This window comes from Phragmites australis, chromosome 10 (assembly GCF_958298935.1).
Source record: "Phragmites australis chromosome 10, lpPhrAust1.1, whole genome shotgun sequence".
Taxonomy (NCBI): Eukaryota; Viridiplantae; Streptophyta; class Magnoliopsida; order Poales; family Poaceae; genus Phragmites; species Phragmites australis.
The window spans coordinates 3,160,037-3,183,436 of NC_084930.1; the positions used below are offsets into that span (position 1 = coordinate 3,160,037).

A 23,400-nucleotide genomic window follows, 5' to 3' on the forward strand; every position below is an offset into this window, starting at 1 on the left:
GCGTCAACCCATTCAGTCTTATGACATGCACAAGAATGAATAAGTCACCTCTTTCCTCTGCATTTTTCTTTTCAGATTTGGATTGGTGATATGAAATCCAAACTTGTGGAAACTACCGTACTTGATTTATAGACTACTTCTCAGTTCCGCTTTAATTACTTGATCATACACAACAAAATAACTACTCCCTCTAATTCCAAATTTAAGTCAATTAGGTTTATCCTAAGTCAAACATTTTTATCTTTGATCATCAATGGAAAAAATGATATAGGTTAGTAACACAATGTTGATATTACTAGATTTATCATGAAAACTAATATCATAAAATATAACTATTTTGAAGTAGTCTATTTTTTTAGATATTATTAGTCAAGGTGTGGTATTTGAAATAATATATTTGGGATCAGAAGGAGAAAGGATCAGTACAGGGGAACGGAAAACAAGCATTACTTCCTGCTAAATCTACGTGTAACACACTGGTTTGATTATTCTCAACAAAATCGGTGACTCATAAATATATGCCTCCAACCTGAGGCACCGTGTTATGGCGTCCACACTGCCCTGCTGAAAGAATGTGTACAGTTGGTGATTTGAAGCTGTGCAACTCGCACTTAGGGGTGAAACGGGACGAATATTTCCTGCATGTCCGTTCGATCAAGGCATATAAAGTAAATATAGGATACAATAATAATTATATGATACTATTTAATATTATCCGTGTCTAATTCTGAATCAAAAAAAAAAGTAAGATAAGGTGCATGATGAGTGATATCCGTCTAAAGTATTCGAATATTAGGTGTTGTGAAAAAATTTATTGTGATTTTACTTATAAACATGATAATATATAGATAGATTATCATACATCTATAGATAAATAATATTGAATGCTCTTATTTTCACGCCTCAACTATCACTATCTTTATGCTCACTTTAGTTACACTCTTATACTATTTAATGCGATGTGTGATGATATAAATAAATTAAAAAAATTATCAATCTGATTAACCTTAAGCTTACGACACTATCCATTCCGAATCCGACTCTGAGAAAAAGATATAAGATGGTATACAGGATGAAGAGATAATTATCCGCACTATCTGTGCTCGACTCTAACTCCAAGAAAAAATGTCAGATATGATATATGATGAGCTATATCTGTCCGTATCCAATCCAATTACACCCCTACCCACACTGGATCAGTAAAAATGATAATACAATATTTCTATTAGGTAGGGATCACATGACTGGCACTATCGATTAGATTGAAAAGAAAGACACATGATGTAGACATATTCAGGTCTCTTGGAGAATAATAGCCGTAAGCCATGTGTATTGACTTAATCATTGTATTAACTCGATAAAAGGGTTACAATGTATGATGTTTAGATCATGCTCTTCGGCGAGACCTTCTAGCCTGGGCTTAAATTGATTTGTTTTCTTCCGAGTTGAGTTAGCTTGTGTTAATTTGAGATTGTATTGTCCTGATCGTACTCCTACCCTAGTTTATCTCCGAGCGAAGATGTATTGTGTTCTAATGGAAGTTTTGAGCGTAATCGCCAAGGCACTTGCTTAGAGAACAAGTTCACATCTTACTTACATAGGGTATGTTTATTTCAGGTTGCTTCTAACTTCTGCATCTGTTTCTATTAGAAGCCCAGAAGTCATAAATCCAAACAAACGGGTTTACTGAAAAGTGACTTCTGTAGAAGTCAGAAACCTGTTTTTGAGAAAATAAACTAGAAGTTGAGAAGCTAGCTGAGAATAGGTTTTCTGAGAAATAGTGTGCTAAGAAGCCAAAAAATTACTGTAAAATCTAACAGCTAAAATTAAAAACAGTTTTTTAGAAAAACAAAAAATACAGCTTTCAGATAAGCTAGAAACAGAAATCCAAATAAATAAATCCGTAGTGGCTTCTAGTATCCTATCTCACATAAGCTAGACACATGTGGAGATACCATACTTGAATAATACCATATTTCTAATAATTTCCAAATTATTAATTATGTATTCCTCTTCGCCTACCCTCCCAGATACAGCTGATCAGATTAGATCAAACCAAATCCAGGACGTCCATTTGAAGCAAGAGGCTGTTTGCTCACGAATCCATGTGCCATTTTACGAGTTAATTTTGTATTTTGATCATGCTCAGAACCCAAAAGTTATCTCAAACTTTGGTCATATGGTGCCAAGTCATTAGAAAATGCTCCAAAAAAGTTCAGCAGCGATACTAGCCTTATCATGCAATATCCGGTGAGCAAGGCACGAAACCAATAATCGTGAAACCATCAGGCGCCGGGACGCCACTGATGCGTCACTGTCAGTGTGGGCGTAGGATGGTGAGTGGTTAACAAATATACAAGCACGAGCGGAATTCGAAAGGGAAAAGGGCGGAAAAGGAAAGGAGGACAGAAAGGTCTGTAGCTGCTGCACCAGCACTGGCCTCGCTTAAGTTAATCCGCTCCATTCCTCTGCCTGACTGCCTCCCTCCATTTTGCCGCTCTAGCGTTGGCTAGTCTGCTCCCTCCCGTGCCCACACTGCACCTGCACCAGCACCAGCGCAAGCACGACGCCGAGGGCATGGAGCGCGGCCGTGCACCGCTCGTTCTCCTCTTGCCGCTGCCGCTGCTGTTCCTGCTCGCGGTCGTCGGCTCGTCGTCGACGTTCTTGGAGGAGGACTTGATTCTTGGCACGGTGGAGACGGCGAAGGTGGGCGGCAAGGGCGCGAACGCGAGCACGAGGAGAGGGGGCGGCGGTCGGGGGAGGTACTACGTAGGGTGGAAGGAGGAGATCTCGGGGATGGCGGGGCGGCCGGAGCTGGCGGCGTGGCTGCGCGGGTTGCGGCGCCGGATCCACGAGCGGCCCGAGCTGGCGTACGAGGAGGTGGAGACGAGCCGCCTGGTCCGCGACGAGCTGGACGCCATGGGGGTCGGGTTCAGACACCCGCTCGCGCGCACCGGCGTCGTCGCCACCGTCGGCACCGGCCGCCCGCCGGTCGTCGCGCTCCGGGCGGACATGGACGCGCTGCCCATCCAGGTATGTACGTACACGGACGACGTCTACACGCTAGGCACGTGGCCTTCCTGCCTCCTCCCATAGCGTTCCTATTCCATAAGCTACTGGCATGTTGCTTTCCGAGATGTGATGCGTGCTTTTGAGTTCCTGGCTGCTTCGCAGTATTTTGTTTTGAATTTTGAGGTATGCGAACATATAGCCCACGTTTGGACTGTTTGGAACGCAAGAATTTCAAGATTAAAATGTTTCGTGTGAAATTTACCATACAATTACTATCCACTTCCTGCGTTATGAATTGACCTCAAGTTGAGGATTATCTATAGTATATGGATTGTAGCCACTTGGTTATAAACGGATGAGGCAGTGCACTGATTAATTAATTCTACACTGTGTTAATGCTCAACCACTTTTGGGAATCATCTTTTGGTGTGGTGATGGAGAAGTAAGGTACAACTCAATGTTCAAATCCTAGTGTCCACTATTTACATATGTGCGAGTGCGCGAGTGCTTTCAGCAGTATTATCTGTAGCATGTATGATAGTTGGACTAAAATGTAGAGTAATGTTTAAAAGAGCATAGTCAAAAGGTAGAAAATATGGTGTGTTTGGTTTATCTATGGTGTGTTTGCATGTGCTTTGTTTCTCTGTGTCGATTTGTTCGTCCTTTTGGTGGTTGTGCATTATAGGCTACCTGGACTCCTGGAGGACACAGCCAGGCACACGGATGTTTCCTTTCTCGTGAAAAATATGACCTTCTTTATGAGCCCGTGGTGACAGGTGGACCTGGCATGTCTACCACTGCCACTGTTGTGACTGGTCCAGTGGTCCTTACCATGAAAGTTTCTGAAATGTTATCACTGCAAACTATCGAGTTCAGTTTTCGCCCTTCGAGGGAGAGAACAAATTGTCGAAATTTTGACGCCTTGCTGTTGTCACTGAATCTCGAGAGATCACTGCACCATCACCGTGCAGCCGAATCCGTTTGATCATGAATTGAAAGCCAAATATTTTCCGCCTGTTTCATCGTCCTCCAGAAACAGGGCGATAAGGTTTCTTGTTCCATGCCTGGAATGGCACCAGCCGCTGGTAAACTCAGGACAAGCAACATCGCGAAAAGCTCATCCCTCTGAATGCCCAGAACGGGCAGTTTTTACGGCCTAAAGCTGAACAGACTTTTTCTCGCGTTTGCATCGGCGTTTGTTTGCTCGTCATGTTTGGCACCTCACCTTTGTGGATTTAATTCTGCACAGCACGAAATCTCTCTTTGGACGAACGCTCTCTGGGAAAAAGAGAGCAGGCAGGCTGCAAGCAGCTGCCCTTCCAGCTTTGGCACGACACAGCCTGACGCGTCTGTTTCTTTCTCCTTGTCGTGGCTGGCGCCGCGAACGCAGGAGGCCGTGGAGTGGGAGCACAAGAGCAGGAGCCCGGGGAAGATGCACGCGTGTGGGCACGACGCGCATGTGGCGATGCTCCTCGGCGCGGCCAGGATCCTCAAGGCTCGCGAGCACCACCTCAAGGTACGCACACGCTCGGCACAACGCCAAGCTCCTCAGCCCACTCCTGTCTGAATCGTTTGCTGCTTTACTTCAGTGACCCGTGTAGTTGTTTCAGAAAAAAGAAGTGACCTGTGTAGCTCTAGTTTTCGTCTATGTGGACGCCACTCTTGCCGTGCAAGGGACCCAATGCCCTCTGCACTGCAGCTGCTTTACTGATGCATTCTGAATATCTTTTTGCTTAAAAATGTGATCCGAATTTAGGCCGCTAGATTTGCTTTCGGGAGAAGTGGTGAGCTAAAGTTATAGTTTAAGATGAGTGTCAAAGTGTACAAATGATGTGTTCCACACTTCTATACGGGGCGGTCGATTGGTGCTGTCGTGGCATCATGCTAATGTCAGCACCAAGAGTCATCTGGGCCAACTTCAACTAGGAATCCATTTGCTTAATTTGCTCGTCTTTACTCCACATTTTCTTCATGTGCATTCAATACTGAGTGCTGATTAGTATCTAGGAATCTAGGATTGATGCAGTCACTGATGAGGGCTGCTTGCAGCCACTCGATAGATATTCTAACAAGCAGCTATAGAACTGCATCAAGAAAAGCTTATTCCTCTGCACTCTGTTTCCTCAATGTAATGCGATGTTGGTACTTGGTACTACATTATTTGAATTTGGTTCACCACTTTGAAGTACCAGATGCTTTTGCTCCATATTCTTGGCATTATTTACGGCAGTTTCCCGACAAATGCTCGGCGGAGAAACTCCTTTCTGGATTCCTTTTAGGCTTTAGCTAGCATCGACATGAACTCAGCATAAAAACGTGTTAAATTTTTATTTCTTGGGTAGCAGCTGAAACACAGGGGCAACGTAAGTGAATTCAAAAGGTGTTAAATCTTGACTGACTTATTACGCGGGGCCAAGTTTACTCTTCTGTTCATCTCAAAAGAAAAATAAGTTTACTCTTCTGTTTTTCTTGCCACCGTCAGTTCGTCAGTTTCTGTACCAGAAACCTTTACGTTACCTCTCCAAATTTGTACGACGACAAGACATCACCTGGGTCCATGTTGTGATGCCGATGTGAAAAATGTGTCGCCATGTTCATCAAACTTGGCCCTACGCTAACCACTCTGTTACGTGCAGCAACAAAGTTCCTATAGTAACCAGAGGATCCAAATTGTACTGCTTAACCTCCGGCCAAGTCTGGCCAGTCCTGTCAACTTAATTCATGTTTTGTTGCATCGTTCTACTCCCTCCATCCCATAAAATATACGATGTATTAAGATTTGAAAAAGTCTTTAAATTTATACTTTAACTATTAACTTATTTTGCAATATATTATCAATTACTACAAAATCAATATTGTATTAAAAGATTTATTGATATAACTTTTGTACATTAAAATATGAGCATTATTTGACTAATTATTGATTAAAATTTACAAGTTTGACTTTTCTAAATACTAATACATACTATATTTTGGAACGAAGGGAGTATTTCCTTGTCTTTTACAGGAAGAAATGATCTGGTTAGTATGAGAAACTAGAAACAGTGCAGCTTGAACTTGCTGGCATTTTCACACGTGCAGGGCACAGTGAAGCTTCTGTTCCAGCCAGCCGAGGAGTCCGGTTGCGGCGCCAAGCGGATGATCGAGGACGGCGCGCTGGAGGGCGTGGAGGCCATCTTCGCGGTCCACGTCTCGCATCAGCACCCGACGTCCGTCATCGGGTCGAGGACGGGGCCGCTGCTCGCGGGCTGCGGGTTTTTCGAGGCCGTGATACGCGGCGACACGCAAGGGCAACAACACGGCGCGAAGGAACCGCGGTGGAGTCCGGCCGATCCCGTCCTGGCCGCCGCCTCCACCATCATCAGCCTGCAGAGCATCGTCTCCCGCGAGGCAGATCCCCTGGATTCACAGGCACGAATCGATCTCTTGGCATGCATGTTGCAAAAAAAAAAAAAAACGATCTTGGCTGTGCCGTGAGCTTACGCACGCGTGCAACGACGACCGTGCAGGTGGTGTCCGTCGCCGTCGTGAACGGCAGCGACCACCTCGGTGCGCCGGCAGAGGAACTAGTGCTGGGCGGCACGTTCCGCGCGTTCTCCAACGCGAGCTTCTACCACCTGCGGCGGCGGATCGAGGAGGTGATCACGGCGCAGTCGCGGGTGCACGGGTGCGAGGCGTCCGTGGACTTCTTCGAGAACCAGAGCTTCTACCCGCCGACGGTGAACGACGCGCGCATGTACGGGCACGTGAAGGCGGTCGCGGCCGAGCTTCTCGGCCCGTCGAGCTACCGCGACGTGCCGCCGATGATGGGCGCCGAGGACTTCTCTTTCTACTCGCAGGCGGTGCCCGCGGGGTTCTACTACATCGGCGTGCGGAACGAGACGCTCGGGTCCGTGCACACGGGCCACTCGCCCTACTTCATGATCGACGAGGACGTGCTCCCCACCGGCGCCGCTTTCCACGCCGCCGTCGCCGAGAGGTTCCTCGCGGAGCACGCCTCCCTGATGGGCTCCCCTTCGTCTGGCATCTCCCCAGACCTGATCGAACAGGAGCTGTGACCGAGACGAGACCGGCTAGTTAACCACTCGACCAGCGCGAGGCCGCGTGCTTGCGTTGCGGTCGCGAGCGCGGACGGGCGCCGCTTCGGTTGGTGGTGCGCGCGCACGGTGCAAATTGGTGGTTTTTGCCCGATCGCTCGGCCGTTGGGCGGTTCCTTGCGGCGTTGGGACGCGGGCTCCGTTTGGTTAGCTTTCGTCGCCGTCGTGCTCGCGACCGATTGATCTGCGGTCGTGGCGCGCCGGCGGTTTTTGGTTTTCCCGTGTTTCTCATGCGTCAGCAAAGAACGACGGCGGTTGGCGCGTGTGTAAAACACCTGGAAAAATGTAGCATTACTAATGCAATATGGGTAGTTCGTGTTGTTGCCCCGGCCGACCGGGGATGGATCTGGATCCGAGATATTGACGTTACGGTGATTTTATCGCTAACACGTGAGTTTAATTCTATGTGACAGCGACGACGCGCGACTTCAGTTTATTCTCATCCGCCGGGATATCTTGGAAATGTATGCTCTCACTTACCTCTTGTTTTCAATTTTTTTTGTGAGGATGTCGCTGTCTCGATCCATGCATCAATGCATGTTGGATGCACATCGAGGTATTGGGCCGCCTCGTTGATAAACTTAAAAGGAAAACTGAGAACGTATTGGGCCTAAAGGTGTGGCTCGTACAAATGAATGACCAATCGAGTAATCACTACCCATTTATCCCTTCTCTAAGCATACAAGTTCAGAACTTCGTGCAGACACACGTCCGGCAGCTTCTGTCGATCCAAAACAATGCAGCCAGCAAACGCTTTTTTTCCCCTCAAAAAGCTCCTGCCCTTCATTAAAGAAGAAGAGAGTTTTTACAACATAAAAGAAATCCCGAGTGACACTCGGCAAGGACAGCCAGCAAACGGTAATCGTGTGAAAGGTTGACACGCCTTGCTACGTCGAGGTACCAAAATGGACACTAGTATTTGGGTCAGAGACTCGGAGCTAAGTTGGGCCACTTGCTGCCAAATACCAAATTTGCAAATGTCAAGTTAAGCAAACCGAGCCACTTTTCCTGCCAAAAACTGTATCTAACCTTACCAAACCAACAGCAAATCTTGCTGAAAAACATGGCAAAATGAGTCGAGATTATTCAAGAATGGCGGCACACTTTTTTCATGCATGAACACTCTGCCTCGTATCCTGGGAGCAACATGTAACACAGATCGTCCATGGTCCACGGTGCCACATGCCCGCATCTCGCTAACACAGTGCTGCCATGCGCGCCACGAACAAATGAACATGCGATGCAGCCATGCCGGGCAGCTGGGCAGGTGCGAGTTGGATGTCTCTGACGCGAGACCTACCTGCTGCCACGAGTTCATGTGCTCCTCATGCTACTCTTCCCTTGTCTGTCTCTACCACTCACCCACAGATGAAGTACTAGTAGATCGTATGATCCCAAGGAGGAAAAAAGGAAAAAGGAGAAAGCCAGTACTAGATCGTATGATCTGCTAAGGTGATCGATGCATCTTTGTAGCAGTTGGACCTTGAACCCACGGATCCACAGCCTTTTTTACCAACTTTCTCCTCTGAAAAGTTTGGATCGCATCACATGCATGTCCTCTTTTTACCTTTCGACGTGTTCCTTTTGAACCAGGTTAAGCAGATGTACTGTACCCCCGATGGGAAAAATGATATTTGAAGATGATTTGCAACTAGCGGTGCATCTCGGCACCAGACGTCCAAATCCTACTGAACCGAAGAGGTTGTCTATTTGGCTATTACTAGAAGAGTGGACCATCAGGGTAGGTGGTTAACTGGGCTCATCGCATCACATGGTTCACGGCAGTTCGGCACTGCCACGGTTCCACATCCGTTTGGACTGCAGTCCTCAGTTGCTCCATCAAAACATAGGAAAAGTAAACAGATTTCATATTTCAAAACAGTAGCATAAAAGGGCTAAAACTTGTGCAGGACAGGATTTTGCCGTGTTCAAACTTCAAAGGGGGTAAATCAGGGCACTGCAGCACAAAAGTTCAGTACAGTACTGTACTACACAAAAGTTTTCACCGTTTCACAATCACAAGGGTGGTACACTGGTTCTGGTACTATACTCCAACTGAGTATTGTGCTTGTGCTACTCTGAAAAAGACAAGTGTTCTTGAGTGAGTGAGTGACTACATTGGCCTCACCTGTGCCGCTCCACTCAGCGAGATGAGCCGATCAGCACGGCAACGACTTCACACGAGAATCAATCCAAAGATCTACTGACAGTGGTAGGTGCAGTGGAGTAATCAATGCCAGGACTGGCAACCAAGCGTGCATGCCCGTCTGATGAAGAATCAGATCGAGATTAAACGACGCGAAACAAACACCGGGAATGCCCAATGCTAAAGAATTTCAAAACTGGATCTCAAATTTTAAATTTCCGAACAGCTTCGAGTTTCAACGAGATGGAGAGAACAGATAAGTCACAGGACCACGGTGTGACCTGTCAGAGACCAAGTACCATAAAGGAATTACTCTGACAGAGCTCTACCTTCTAGCTCACGATAGATTCTGAGTTTTTAAGTTACAATAAAGTTATTTAAGTATTTGTTTGAATAAAAATAGGAATAAGATTGATCACTAAAATACTATCAGTGTTCTTATAATTTCAATTTTATAAATTTCTGAAGGTATCAATACTTAGCTTTAAAAATTATTGAAGCTAGAGCATGCTAAACAGACCCTAAAGTCACTCCTAATGCTATTTTTTAAGACATTAATTAGGTGTTCAACAAAGAAAAGATCATGTGGTAAGCAATTTAAAGAGGAGAGAGCTTGTTTCTTATGAAAGAAATTAGCTCTTTGAGTAATTTTAGATAATTATAAAATAATAAATTGCTTTGGAATATCTTAATAAACAAGCAACACATATGTACGTGTGTTACTTGTTTATTAACATTAATTTCTTACTGTCTCTCATTTTAAACATCAGGTAAGAAAGAGTACATTCTGTAAAACTACACTATGATCCTCAAAACTATATTTTTCTTCTCCTATTTCACAAAATCACGCTTACTTTGCATCGTTTTATTACAAACTACATTTCTTTTGGTTTAACTATTACAAAACTATATTTTTCCCGTCCTACTTTACAAAATCAAACTTAATTTAGATCATTTTATCACAAAACTACACTTCTATTACTATAAACATATATGATAAGATGGTCCAAGCGTCATACTTACATGCTTCAATCATCACCGTTTACTGACATGGTCGAGTGATCGACTATAGCATATCACAATTGCTTACCAAGTTAGCAGACCTACGTAGCATTTGATCTCATTCTCTTGAAAGCTATCGATCTGGCACGAGTTGAATTTTCGAATGTAAAAAAATAGCGTTGACGAGGGTTGGTATGACACCATTTAGCCGCCCAAATAGTTTTGATGGGGATTGGCATGCCACCATTAGCTCTCACTATTTGCTAACGTAGCTGATTACATCATATCACAATTGCTTGCCAAGTTAATGGACTCTATGTGGACTTTGGGCTCATTCTCTTAGAAGCTACCGATCTAGTACGAATTTAATTCCTGGATACGAAAAATTAGTGCTAGTGGGGGTTAGCGTGACACAATTTAGCCATCTAAATGACGTTGGTGGGGTTGGTATGGCACTATTTGGGACGCTAAATGGTGCAAAGAACCCCTATCAACAATAATTTTTCGCACCTAGGAGTTTAACTCGCGTCAGATCGGTAACTTTCAAGAGAAGAAGCTCAAATGTCATGTAAGATCTGATAACTTGGCAAGCAATTATGACACGACGTATGCAGTTACGTCAGCAAACGGTGAGAACTAAAGACTGTAAGTATAACGCGTGGACTCATCTTATTAGATATGTTCACAGTAACATATGTGTAATTTTATGATAAAGTGATACAAAGTAAATATGATTTTGTAAAATATGAGGAGAAAAAATATTTTTGTGATAGTTAAATCAAAAAATGCAGTAATGTGGTAAAATTGTGTAAAAAATGTAGTTTTATAAAATAAGAGGAAAAATATAATTTTATAATAGTTTAAATATAGTAGTGTAGTTTTGCAAAATTTACTGAAAAAACAAAGCAACCTAGAATAACAAGGAGAAGAACGAATTAGGATTGGGCTTCGGGCTTCTATCCGATCTTCTAGGCTCGTCTTCAATGGATGGGCCTTCTATGGATGGACTTGTACCAGGAGAGGTCTTGACATGGGATTGAGATTCTGGTCGTGGACGGCAGAGGCTCAAGACGATTGAGCGGAATCCGATGAACTCTGGCCTGTCGCCTCGGTTAACACTATGAAAAGGTAGCCTCGAAACCCGTGCGTCCGGAATTATGATGCTCCTGTGATAAAAGTTGGGCTACCCGCACAGCACGACGCTACGGACGGTGGCGGTCTGCGGATAGCCTGGCCAACCCGCCCAGCGCTACAGCCGCTACTAGGACACCATGAACCTGTGGTCAAAATTCAGATCTGAATAATGCTTTTACAGTGATACAGCAAAATTCAGATCTGACCATGCTCTGAAAAACTGAACGAAATGGAGTAACATTTTTACTTTTTTTTTGCGAATATAGTAATATTTTTACTTGAGCCTCTTGGATCCAAAAACAATAATCAAGAGCCAAAGATGCATCAATGTGGTATCGGTGTAGCAAAGATGCATGACTGAAAAACAAATCAAAAGCAGGAAACAGGACTAAATCAGTATATCAGATAGCAAGTTCCAAGTGAAAAAAATAGCAGTAATGGCATATACCCATATACCCCTTCCGGCCTACCAGCGGTAGACCACCAGGTCCTTAACGCATCACGCTACCAGTTTACCACCCTAACACAAGGCGCAACGACAGCACCAAGAACCAAGAACAACAAGCAACGCTGCCACGCACACGCGCAGGCTAACTAGGCTAGAACTAAGGTGTCTTCAGCATCGTAAGCGCCATTGATTTCTCCGTAAGCTCGCTTGGTTCAGCGGTGGTGAGGGCAGAAGGTGACGACGTAGGATGCACCGGCGGAGCAGGTGAGGATGGAGGTCGGGTCGTCGTAGGCGTAGGAGTAGGCCTTGGGGCACGCCGACTTGAACAACCGCGAGTACGCCGTGGGCTTGCACTGCTGCGGGCTCCCGAACTGCCCCGTGCAGCAGTACTGCGGCGCGCCGTAGGCGGCGCACGCGCTGCGGCACCCGACGACGCGGTTCCCGTCGCCGCCGCGGACGGCCAGGCCCGTGGGGCAGACGCGGTTGAGGTCGCTGACGCACCCGGCGGGGACGCAGTTGGCGCCGGAGCCGTGGAACGGGGTCATGGCGATGGGGATGTTGTAGCCGTCCACCAGGCTCACGTCGTAGAAGTCCTGCGCGGTGGGGACGGAGGCCAGGGTGATCTCGGCCAGCGTGGCGGGCGGAGCGCCGCCGGCGCCGTTGCAGTAGAGCGCCCCGCCGCAGTCGCCCGTGGCGCAGAGGCCGCGCCCGGCAGCGTCGAACTTGCAGCCCTGCCGTCCCCAGACGCGGCCGGACCAGCCGGTGGGCAGGCGGATGGAGGTGGCGTGGTTGGGTGCCAGCTGCAGGCCGCCGCGCGCCAGGAGCTCCTTCCCGGCGCTCGGCTGGATGCCGGGCCACACCGTCTCGCCGCACCGGTTGTACAGCGCCAGCGTCGCCGCCGACGCGCCCTGCGCCAGGAACTGCGCCAGGAACAACGCGACCACGACGGTCGCCAGCGCCTGCGCCGTCGCCATTGCTGGTTTCCTGGGTTCTTGGCTGCTCGCGCGCACTCACACAGACAAGGCAGCGAGTGAGTGAGTGAGCTCGCAGAGGCTTTGTGGGTTCGTGCGGGCGTATTTAATGAGGTGGGAGTGAGACAGTGAGTGAGAGTGGGGTTTCAAGCGTGAAAAGGTTGGTGGCTACTGGCTGGCTAGCGAGGTCTTTGGCTCGGAGCGAAATGTTCGCTGTAAAGCTCGAGCAACGCCTCTACCTACCATTTCCCGCCCATCTCTCTCTCCCCACTCTGGGTTTTTTATAAGAAAATAAAGAAAGAGGGAAGGGTACAAACTATCGTGTAAAATTATAAGTATCGTTTCTAATAATATAAAACTGTAATCATTATATATTAATTTTATATAAAATCTGATTTTAATTAGATTTATTTAAAAAATATCTTATGTTTCTCTAAATATTTTAAAAAAATTGTACCTGTTTCGTAATTCATGTGCAATACACCCAAATAGTCTATGTAAAATTTAAACTAAAATTCTCTAAAAAAAACTACTTTTAAAACTTCTAATAATTGTTAGAGCTCAAATAAAATCCTAAAAATATAGAAAAACTTACTAATATTATTTTATATGATAGAATAATTTTTAAATTTATCTCTAGCCCTATGGTGAAAAAATAACTTCCTTTATAAGTATATAAATAGAGCATCATAACGAAACTCACTTTTTCACCATATAATCTAGGATTGAAAATAATTGTAGAAATTATTTCATCATATAAAAAAATATTAGTGAATTTTCCTATATTTTGCCATTTTATTAAGGTTCTAGCAATTGTTGGGAGTTATAAAAGTAGTATTTTTAGAGAATTTTAGTTTAAATTCTAGATAAATTTTTTAAGTGAATCAAATAAAAATGGGTTTCACATAGATTATGAAATACGTAAAAAAATTCTAGTATTTTTACAAAAATATAAGATATTTTTTAGATGAATCTAATTAAAATCAGATTTTATATAAAATTAATGCACAATATTATAATTTTATGTTAGTAAATATAATAGTTTTGTATAACTCCCTAATAAAGAAAATACGGATGATCCAGCCTCATCTTACCGACCAAATCCACCCGAAGCTTTTCTCATGTCGGAACAGAAAGAGAGGGGCTGAATGGATCACAGGAATCACAGTACGGAAGAAAAATTTACTGCTTGGACCGTCGCCATACCAGCGTCCAACCGCAAGCTACCTTGTGAACTTCTTCAGTGTAGGGTAACGTCGAAAACATGAAATCATTGTGGTTTTTTTTCAATGTTTGGAAAATGTACTTGAAATTCATCTTATACTGCTTTGGAAGTATGAGTGAAATAAAAATCAATTATTACTTTTATTCTTTTTTAGATGTCGTTTTAGCTTTTAGTACACAGAACAAGATTGCAAAAAAATCTTTTTATACATGACATGTTTAACCTTTTTAATTTCTTTAATATTCAATCAATAATACATAATCCATCAATCCACCACACTTATTGAATTGAAACTTCACTTTTTAATAGCCTTTAATACGACCAATCCAATAAACACCACCTTAAAAATCTAAAATGATATCTATTTAAAAATAAAATCAAATTATTAAAACGACATTTATTTGAGAACGGAGATAGTACTATAAAAATAAGGTGTTTGTAATAAGAGCAGATAAACAAACTCAGATAGCAGTAGCTGCAAAATTGAACTTCAAGCTAAAGAGGTTTCCAATGATATACATAGGGATACCAATTCATCCATACAATTCGAGAAAGTAGGGTATGCAAGTCGTCAACAGGAAGCTGGTTAAAAAAACTGATCCCTGACAAGGCAATTTTTTATCATTTGGAGGAAGATTGATTCTCACAAATTCATATTTAAGTAGTATTTCAATATACACGATGGGTTTATATCACCTTACTTAGGATCAACGTAGAGAATTTAACTATATTAGAGCTAGATTCTTCTAGCAGGGAGGCACTAAGGACTTTAAGTATCACATAGCTAAATGGGAAGTGTTTTGTCGATCAATGGAGTATGGAGGCCTGGGCATCATCAATACCAGGATCGTGAATGAATGTCTGTTAGTCAAGTGGATGTGTAAGTTAACTCAGAGGGATGACTCTTTATGGAGCAAAATAATCTATAAAAAGTATCTACCCAGTGATGATTTCTTTTCTTTCAGAGGTCAAGATGCTTCTCTGTTTTGAAGAGGTTTACATAAAGTCAAGCACTTTTTAAAATGAGGAGCCATTCACAAAGTGAGAAATGGCAAACATACTTCCTTCTGGTCTGATGTGTGGCTGAAAGAGGTTTCTTTGAAGATGGCTTTCCAAGAGCTATACAAAATATGTGATAATAAAAAAGCTAAGGTGTTAGGTATTAAAACATAGGAGGGATGGCATATTCACTTAAAAAAGACTTTGTGTGGAGATCAGGATAGGAGTTGGAAGGCCTGATGTCCTTGTTGGATGAAATGTAGCTGGACCTGGAGGAGGATAAAGTGTCTTAGACTTTGGAGAAGCATGGTACTTTCACAACTAAATCTGTTTACAAGCAAATATGTTTTGGAGGTGTGTTAAGCAAAAGAATGCAGGAGGTGTGGGCCTCCAAGTTGCCTTTGAGGGTAGTTTTTTCTCTAGCAAATACATCACGATAAATTGCAGTCTGTTACGTAGCTCAGAAAGAGAATTTGACATAGAGAAAGTGCTTGTTATTTATGTGGGCAAGTAGAGGATTGTAATCATATTGTGTTTTCCTGCTAGGTGGCTACTTTTGTACGGTGTGCTCTGTAAGAGGGTTTAGGTTGGGACAGGATCCTAATCCCTTTGGAGGACTTTTCTAGTCATTAGTTAGGAGGATCTGAGGACCAGATTAGGTTTCTTATTTTTGGTTTGGGGTAGTTTGCTGGGCTCTGTAGAGGTTGAGGAATAAGATGGCAATTGAGAAAAAACTGGTAGCTAAACCTTCTGGCATTTTTTTCAAAATGGTCTCTTCTTTACAGCAGTGAAAGATCGTGCTTGGTACCAAGAAAACAGATATCAAAAATAATAATTAAACATGTTTGTTAAAGAACATATCAATATACTAAATAACGAGTAAAAGGAGAACGAAGATAGTTAAAGTCAAACTTGCTACACTAAATTAGTAGTGACAAATATACGAAAACGGAAGTGAGTATATATATAGCTCTGTTTATCAGGGGGAAATGCAAATGCTACTGTGTGCACGCGTACGATACCACTCGTGAGTTTCTGCGCGTCTGCTCTACCTGCCATGATGGAGATTGATTGTTCACAGTTCCAACTTTCAGGCAAAAAAGCGCCTGTGGGCTGTGCTGAATACTCCACTCGACACATGGGGGTCTTGGAGCCTTCAACTCGTGACATCTGGTCTCGGGCTTCAAACCGTGCTCTCTGTCATCTACTGCCACTGCTACACGCAGGGACCAAAGAAATAGTACTACCCATTATCAAATAAATGTTATTTTAAATTTGATTTTGTTTTAAAATAGATGTGATTTTAGTTTTTAAGGCTATCTCTAGCAGCTATCTTAAATTTTCATTCTCAAAAATATCGTGACAGTATCCTCTCCGCAACACTGTAGCGTACAGTACTTTGCGGAGTACTATAGCACTGAATGCTGGAGTTGGCCTAAGATGGTGTTTTACATGTGTTTATATTAAAGGTTATTGAAAAATAAAATTTTAATTAAATGAACGTGATGGATTAATGACATAAGAGTAATCGAATGAATGTGATAGATGTCAAGAGGATAAATATATCATGAACGGAGGTAGTAGCAATTACTATCGCACACACGCACAGATCGATGCTGTGCAAGGTCAACAGGAATGGGACGACGGGATCGAGCTCGCCTCGTTTTGTTTTCTTGCTCCTCTCGTGGTCTCGTCTCGTGTCTTGCGATGTTGGGCCACGTTCATAAATTCGATAGACCTTTGAAAATCGATTTTCGATAGACCTCTAAAAATCATCAGGGTCAGTAACAGCGGTAACTACGATAAAATGTACAGTAATCTGATGAAATTCAATATAAATTAGTTAAATTTTATCAAAATTTTGATTTTTTAAATTTTAAATTTAAATTTGATCGGTAACTACTTGATTTTTAAATACGTTGCGGACCAAATTAGCCTATAACAGCGGTTGTCGTCGTTTTTCCGAACCTGTGTTGGCCACGGTACCGCGATGAGATCTGAGGAAATTCGCGAAAAAAACAAAGGAGAATAGAGTACTGCCAGGCAGGTGCAGGGACCATGTGAATGCACTGGAAGTTGTTGGGCAAACAGAAAAAAGGCAGCGCCGGTGAGTCGGTGACTTGGTGAGTGTGGGGGCGTCCGGGAGCGCAGTGCAGAGATTCCCTCGGGCATGGCTGTCGTATGCATGTCTCGGTTCGGGCGCGGGTGTCAGAAGATAATTTTGGGAGGAGGGGCATGTGCGCGGCGCTGGGGGCTGTTTGCTTTCTCACGCAGGAAGCCATATCATGCTTAGCGATTGGGATATTTTGTTCGAAGCTAAAATTTATCTGAGTCTGAAAATTTTGGCCAAGTTCATCTTCAGTCAACAATCAGTGGGTGAGTTTTGGACGGACAATTTAACTACCCGCGTTTTGACCGGGTGTTAAATTTTAGTTTGATCTTAAACTAACAATTATTTTTTAACTAAATATTTGCATCGTTTCCATTTTAGCTATGATCAATATTTGGGACCTGCAACCAAACAGCTCTTCTCGTCAGAAGGAAATTCTATATGATCATTTATAAAAAAGCTTCTACAAAATTTTAATACATGCCATACTTCTATGATCTAACGGTTAGTGTGTGAAAAAAAATAAGAACGTGCATCGTACTTAAAAAAAAATAGATCTTTTAAAAGGCCTAATGTTATAAAATTTACTTCTCTCCCTCTCGCTTCCTTGCGCGCGCCTAGACGCGAAGTGGTGCGCGCGGCTCGGCGTTGGCCGCACCACAGGTGCCCTCGGCACGGGACGGCGGCCGCAATTTGCAGCCTTGCGGCGCGTCTCCGCGCGCGCAGGTGAACTGGCCGCTCCGCCACGTGCCCACGCGTGTGGTGTTGGCATGACTCCGTCACATTATGGGTGCTCCATTGCCTGGCGCGGTGAAGCCAAGGAAAAGCTACTACTAGCACCACTGCGCGCTTGGGTGCCAACCTGCTAGTTGCTATCCACTTGCCCTCTGGGTTTGATTCTCCGACGTGATCGGTGGCTCGAAATGGCAGCCGTGCCAAGATGGGAAAATTTGGCAAGAGTCCCTGTACGAGCTCAGCTTCTGGTTTCAGACGCATTCGCTGTACTCATCTCACAAAACTGCATGGATGCAACGCAACTATCAATGGGCCCCGCATTCCGCCCGGAATCAAGTCGGATGGCACGGCAAGGCCCCAAATCTGTGAAGCATGGCACATGCATCCACCACGGGAGAGTGGTGAACGACTTGCAGACACAATTCAGACAGCAGTGAAGGAAAGAGAACTGCTTCCAATTCAATTCCATCATTAGAAGAGCTCATAGGACTGTATCGTCAACGGAAGCGACTGAGTTCCACTAACTTCAATGGCATCGTGATTTTGTCACTAACATATGAGACCATAAGTCGCTGGTCCCATATGTCAGTGATAAAATCACGGTGATATTGAAGTTAGTGGATCCTAGCGTAAGGAAAGGGCTCGAGGTGTCGCTCTGTTCCACCACTGCGCTGCAAGCAGATGAACCGAGCAAAATGCGATGGTGACAACGGCTGAAAAAAAAGCCTGATGAAGGCATCGAAGAAAACGCGTTTACAAGTTCTAATGGAATGATCAGACTATCACATGACACGGCTAGCATCCCATCAACAATCCAAACACTGTCGAATAGTAAACGCGTATTGCACGCCCGTGACCGGATGATCGGTGCTGACCGGGGAAGACGAAGCAGATTACAGCAAGACGAACCATCACCTGGTCCAAGAACCTGTTGGTCTTGGACTCTGGAGCCCGGACAACATGGAAGAGGTCATCTGAATCCGAGCCTTTTCAGAGCCCGGCCCAAGCTGAGGCCCACAAAAGCAATCTTGTTCTTTTGGACTGCCAAGAGAACAGGCCGAAAGCACAGCCGAGAGTTTACTATTTGTCACCTTCCTCTGCCAATTATCTCTTTCGTCCAGTACAAAGAATTTTTTTTGTTTTGATTAGCAGTTCTGGCCAAAAGCTCCTTCTGTTCCGCTATGTGCTAGAATATTTAATTTTTTGTCACTATCGAAGTGACAATTTCTTACTAAGTATGACAAATAGATCATCTTAAATCTATAACAGTAAACCTAGTGACAATCTAGAGTGACAAAAAATCAAATGCCCGTGATACTCTACGTAGCTCAAATGAAAAAAGCTGTTGGATTTTTCATGAGATACTAGTATTACAAGTGGCGGTGGCAGAAACAACCCAGAAATAGATTCTGAACATATCCAGTGAAAACTGACTCGTAAAAAATTCAACTTTTTGCCAGTAGTAGATTCAGTACAGAGCGCAGAGGATCCTTCTTCTCTGGCAACGGCAGTAACGCAAGACGTCACAAAATACAAGTTAAATCTTAACCCTTCACCAGAATTACAGTGCATCCTGTCCTGGAAAAAATACATTTCCACAACTGAAAAGTCATTAGCAGCAGCGTGCCAGCGTTTTCAGTATTACCTTTCCAGGCCCAGCTGACCAGTACTTGAACACGACAAGAATTTTCTCCCGTTGGCTTGAGCCAATGCTTCGTTTCAACCAAAAACAATCTGAAAATGCATGTAAGGGTAGCAAAAAACCAAGGCAGCAAAAGAGAAGCAAGTTCATCCAACTTAGATAGCATTAGGAAACTAGGACTACGAACCATAACTCCTGGGGCTCAATTTGACCACTTGTTTCCAGGTGAACATTATTATAAATCAAACATGACAGATGAGCATTGTATTTTTACACTTGAACTGAAGGAAGGGCTAATCGTACATAAGCAGGAGGTACATCTGCTACTCATCAGAATGAGACATCCTGAAAGTATATCCATTGCAATGGGCAAACATATCCACATCATTGTCCCGAGTCTTCAAGAAATTGCTTCAGGGTCACAACATACGAGTCTTCAAGAATTTGCTTCAAGGTCACAGGACATGATCGACGAAGCAGTCACTCTCATGCCAATGCTTACAAGAATCAGCCGACTTGAGAGAAGAACCACTGCAAAATCCAAGTAATACCTTAGAACTTTCAGATAGTACTACGAAATCCAAGTGTTAGCTTAGAACTTTCAGGTAATATTACCCATCATACTTGGAACTTTGCAACTTGCCAGGCATACATTGATATGATGTTTTGCACTTCAGTAGATGAATTAGTAGATTATGCAATACATGTTCTGCTCAGTTCAGTCATTCGAACTCTGTGATGATAAAGCAGCAGCAAGCATCAACTGCATGTGTATAAATAATTTCTCTTGATTTCTTCCATTATCTTTCCAACTAATCAAACAACAACAGCAGCAATATCACCCGAAATACCATAGAAAGATAAGGAAAAGCTCAGATTTCCTTCCTCGCGGCTTACATGACAGAATTATTCACATATCGAATCATCATCGTGGTAAGAAAAAAAGAACAAAAGAAAAGGAAAAAAGGCAAGAATTATCCAACTAGCGAGAGAACACCACCGGATCAGCCGAAGCAAGGACAAGGGCGGAGCAGAGAGCAGCGCTGGTCTCGATTCTTTCCTGATTCCTGGCTCGAAATCCTCGCTATTCTCGTGAGCTAGAGGCGGAGCAGCGTGTCGTAGCGGGCACCCATCTGATCGGCCTCGGCGGCCGCATCGGCCGCATCAAGAGGAGGCGGCAGGTTCAGATCGAACGGCAGGGGCGCGCGGGAGGCGGCCGCGTCGTCGCCGTCGGCGTCTTCACAGAGGACGGACGACGATGAGCCGCAGTAGCTGCGGCAGTCCTCCTCCTCCTCGTCGGTCTGGGCGGCGCTGCGTGGTAGGGCGGCGGCGCGGGGTGCGCCGCCGCTCCATGACTCTACGGTGCTGCTGTGGCTGGACGTGGCCGCGGCCACGGCCGCGTGGGGCCGTGGCCGCGGCGCGGAGGGGGCGGCGCTGGGGAAGTTGGTGCGGGCGGTGGGCCCGCGGAGGGATCGGGCGGCGGCGTCGTAGGCGCGCGCGGCGGCCTCGGCGGAGTCGAAGGTCCCGAGCCAGATCGGGGTCTTCTTGGCCGGGTCCCGGATCTCGGCGGCGTAGCGCCCCGACGGCCGCCTCCGCACCCCGCGGTACCGGATCTCCGGCGACGGCGACGGCTGCGGCGGCTTCGCCCGGCGCATCGTGGCGGAGGTGGGTGGGGGGGGAGGCGGACGCGGGGCTCGGCTAGGGTTTGCCCAGTAGTTTTTATTTCCCTACCCTGCTCTGGTTCCCTTCGCTTGCCCCCCACCCCCTGGTTTTTTGGTCTTTTTTGCTCGCGTTCGCTTTGGTTTCTCCTCCCCTCGCGCTCGCGTCTCCACCACCCTCCTCCGCGTTGCGCTGCCTGTGCCGCTCCGCTCCCTCCCTCCTCTCTGGCTGTTGATCCTGCCCCACCGCGCGCCCCCGCCACAATTTGGTTGGCTTGATATGATTTCCCGGCGTGCCCTTGGGGTTTCCCCGGGTCGGCGTCGGCCTTCCCGTGTTTTTTTCTTCCACGGCAGCTGAAGTAGGCACGGCATATTCCGGTGCGCTCAAAAGTTATTTGCGACGATTAGATGGACATATGTTAGATTTGTCTGTGGCTAACAGAAGAGATATGTAGGTGTTCTTTGGTTTTCTAGATATGTACCTAATTATCGATAATCTAACATGATCATATACGAGACTCATTTGTGCTAATTATTGGATAGCCAGTCGATAAGCATAAATATAGTAAATATATATATTATACGATTGTTAGTTATGTAAAAATATTATACTACTTTATTCCGAACTATACATGACATGTAAATATCCTATTTTGAACTAATTTTTTAAAACTCTTGAACCACTATCATGAATTTATGGAGCCTGTAAACACAAAGCCTTCGCGAAGACATGCACATGTTTATAGAGTTTTCTTCTTCTTTTTTTTGCTAATGCTACGTGTAAACGCTAAGATTAGTCCCAATACAGATTGCTTGTTGCAAGCATTCAATATTTATGTTACATTATATGTATATAAGTTATAATTATGCTTGACTTAAGAGATATTTTTCTTTCCTGACACTAGATGTGGCTATTGAGTGTCTTAGATGACCTGATCACGTAAGAATAGCGGTGAACCTAATAGAATGGAAAAGTGTAACTAGTTTCACATGAATGATTCTCTACATCTCTTTTTCCTTGGTGCACCAGTATAGTAACTTTTGAAAGGTTTGTTTAAACTTCTACATCCTCATCCTGTGAGAAATTTAGCTGATCGACCGAATTGTAGGGGAAGGCTCCGTTTTCCAATAGAATGGGTGCACTCGTTGCACTGATGCCTTTCTCCCACTAGCTACGTACCCGTACGTTACAAAGAAAATATAAACATAAGATACGGTAACATCAATCATAAACTCAGATATAGATATATGGATGCACTATGAGAGCGCCACCAAATGAATATGTCAGGAGCGATACCGTAGTTTGATTTCAGATGAGAACAGAAAAAGAGGAGGAGATTATCCGCTAATTTTGTAGCCGGTAATGGAATGAGGAGGTTAGAGGATGAGTGTGAATAACAAATGGTTTGTTTGTTTTTATTCTAATTATGGATTCTAGCTTCTAAAATTATAATCGAAAAAACAAACCGATTCTACAATCCAAAATCTTGCCATAATCCATTATGCAGAAAAATAATGTTTCTGGATTGTGGATTATGAATTGTTGCACGTATTTACCCACCATACCACTACAAAATAATGTTTTGCTTTTTTTTTTCTTCGTTCACTCTCTCCTTGCCCTCTCCCTCTTGTTGCCGCTCGGCCGAGCCGCTATAGCAGACTCAGCCTCCCTCTTCCTCTCCCTCGAGCTCTGCCACCGTGAGCTCCTCCTCGCCATCAAAGGAATCGAGTAGTCGAGATTTCTTATTCCCCAATTCCGATGAATCGTCACCGCAACCGTTGAATAGATTTTCTACTGTTGGTCTTCTCCGGGCAAGCCTACGCGCCAGAAGGTCCGCGCTGACTCCCTCTCCTTTTCCCCAACCTTCCTCCTCCTCCTCTTCGCTGTGCACAACTGCCAACAGTACACCTTGGCCGCATGTCCACCCTCTCCATCGCTCGTCTATTCCGTTGCTCCTCCGCCTCCACTAACACTCAAATGAGTTCCACGACCTTGGGAATATTTGAAGTGCCCTCTAGACGACCTTCTCACTCATGTGAGCTCACCATCAATTTCCTCCTTACTGTCGGCAACCAAAACTCACCGCTTTATTCCTATCGTTCCTAGCGTTGTTCGCCATCTCATATGAATGTGGCATGTTGCCAGACATCTTTCTCTGCTATTATTGCCGTGGCCAACCGTCGAAGCCCACGACTGAAGGAGCCCTCCCCTTCTTTTGTC

At 44.7% G+C, this 23,400-nt stretch overlaps 3 protein-coding genes across 3 annotated transcripts; 1 reads left to right on the forward strand and 2 right to left on the reverse strand.

Moving 5' to 3' along the window:
- Positions 1-2,455: 2,455 nt before the first annotated feature.
- On the forward strand, positions 2,456-7,514 carry LOC133883278 (IAA-amino acid hydrolase ILR1-like 6). The gene is made up of 4 exons (XM_062322554.1): positions 2,456-3,033; positions 4,403-4,528; positions 6,094-6,423; positions 6,522-7,514. The coding sequence occupies exons 1-4, from the start codon at positions 2,578-2,580 to the stop codon at positions 7,068-7,070; spliced, it is 1,461 nt and encodes a 486-aa protein (XP_062178538.1). The 5' UTR covers positions 2,456-2,577; the 3' UTR covers positions 7,071-7,514.
- Positions 7,515-11,790: 4,276 nt separating this feature from the next.
- LOC133930484 (thaumatin-like protein) lies at positions 11,791-12,990 on the reverse strand. Its single transcript, XM_062377137.1, has one exon. The coding sequence runs from the start codon at positions 12,811-12,813 to the stop codon at positions 12,052-12,054; it is 762 nt and encodes a 253-aa protein (XP_062233121.1). The 5' UTR covers positions 12,814-12,990; the 3' UTR covers positions 11,791-12,051.
- A 6,711-nt stretch (positions 12,991-19,701) lies between these two features.
- Positions 19,702-21,325, reverse strand: LOC133931416 (ethylene-responsive transcription factor 3-like). Its single transcript, XM_062378288.1, has 2 exons — positions 20,137-21,325; positions 19,702-20,052 (listed from the first exon to the last, which is right to left on the reverse strand). The coding sequence occupies exon 1, from the start codon at positions 21,174-21,176 to the stop codon at positions 20,619-20,621; it is 558 nt and encodes a 185-aa protein (XP_062234272.1). The 5' UTR covers positions 21,177-21,325; the 3' UTR covers positions 19,702-20,052; positions 20,137-20,618.
- Between the last annotated feature and the right edge of the window lie 2,075 nt (positions 21,326-23,400).

What these genes read in the sequence shown, in the direction of transcription:
- LOC133931416 (XM_062378288.1), bottom strand. Translation starts at nt 21,176, where the DNA reads ATGCGCCGGGCGAAGCCGCCGCAGCCGTCGCCGTCGCCGGAGATCCGG.
- LOC133930484 (XM_062377137.1), bottom strand. Translation starts at nt 12,813, where the DNA reads ATGGCGACGGCGCAGGCGCTGGCGACCGTCGTGGTCGCGTTGTTCCTG.
- LOC133883278 (XM_062322554.1), top strand. Translation starts at nt 2,578, where the DNA reads ATGGAGCGCGGCCGTGCACCGCTCGTTCTCCTCTTGCCGCTGCCGCTG. An exon ending in TGGACGCGCTGCCCATCCAG is followed by an intron (nt 3,034 to 4,402) that starts GTATGTACGTAC and finishes CCGCGAACGCAG; the next exon opens with GAGGCCGTGGAGTGGGAGCA. An exon ending in CTCGCGAGCACCACCTCAAG is followed by an intron (nt 4,529 to 6,093) that starts GTACGCACACGC and finishes TCACACGTGCAG; the next exon opens with GGCACAGTGAAGCTTCTGTT.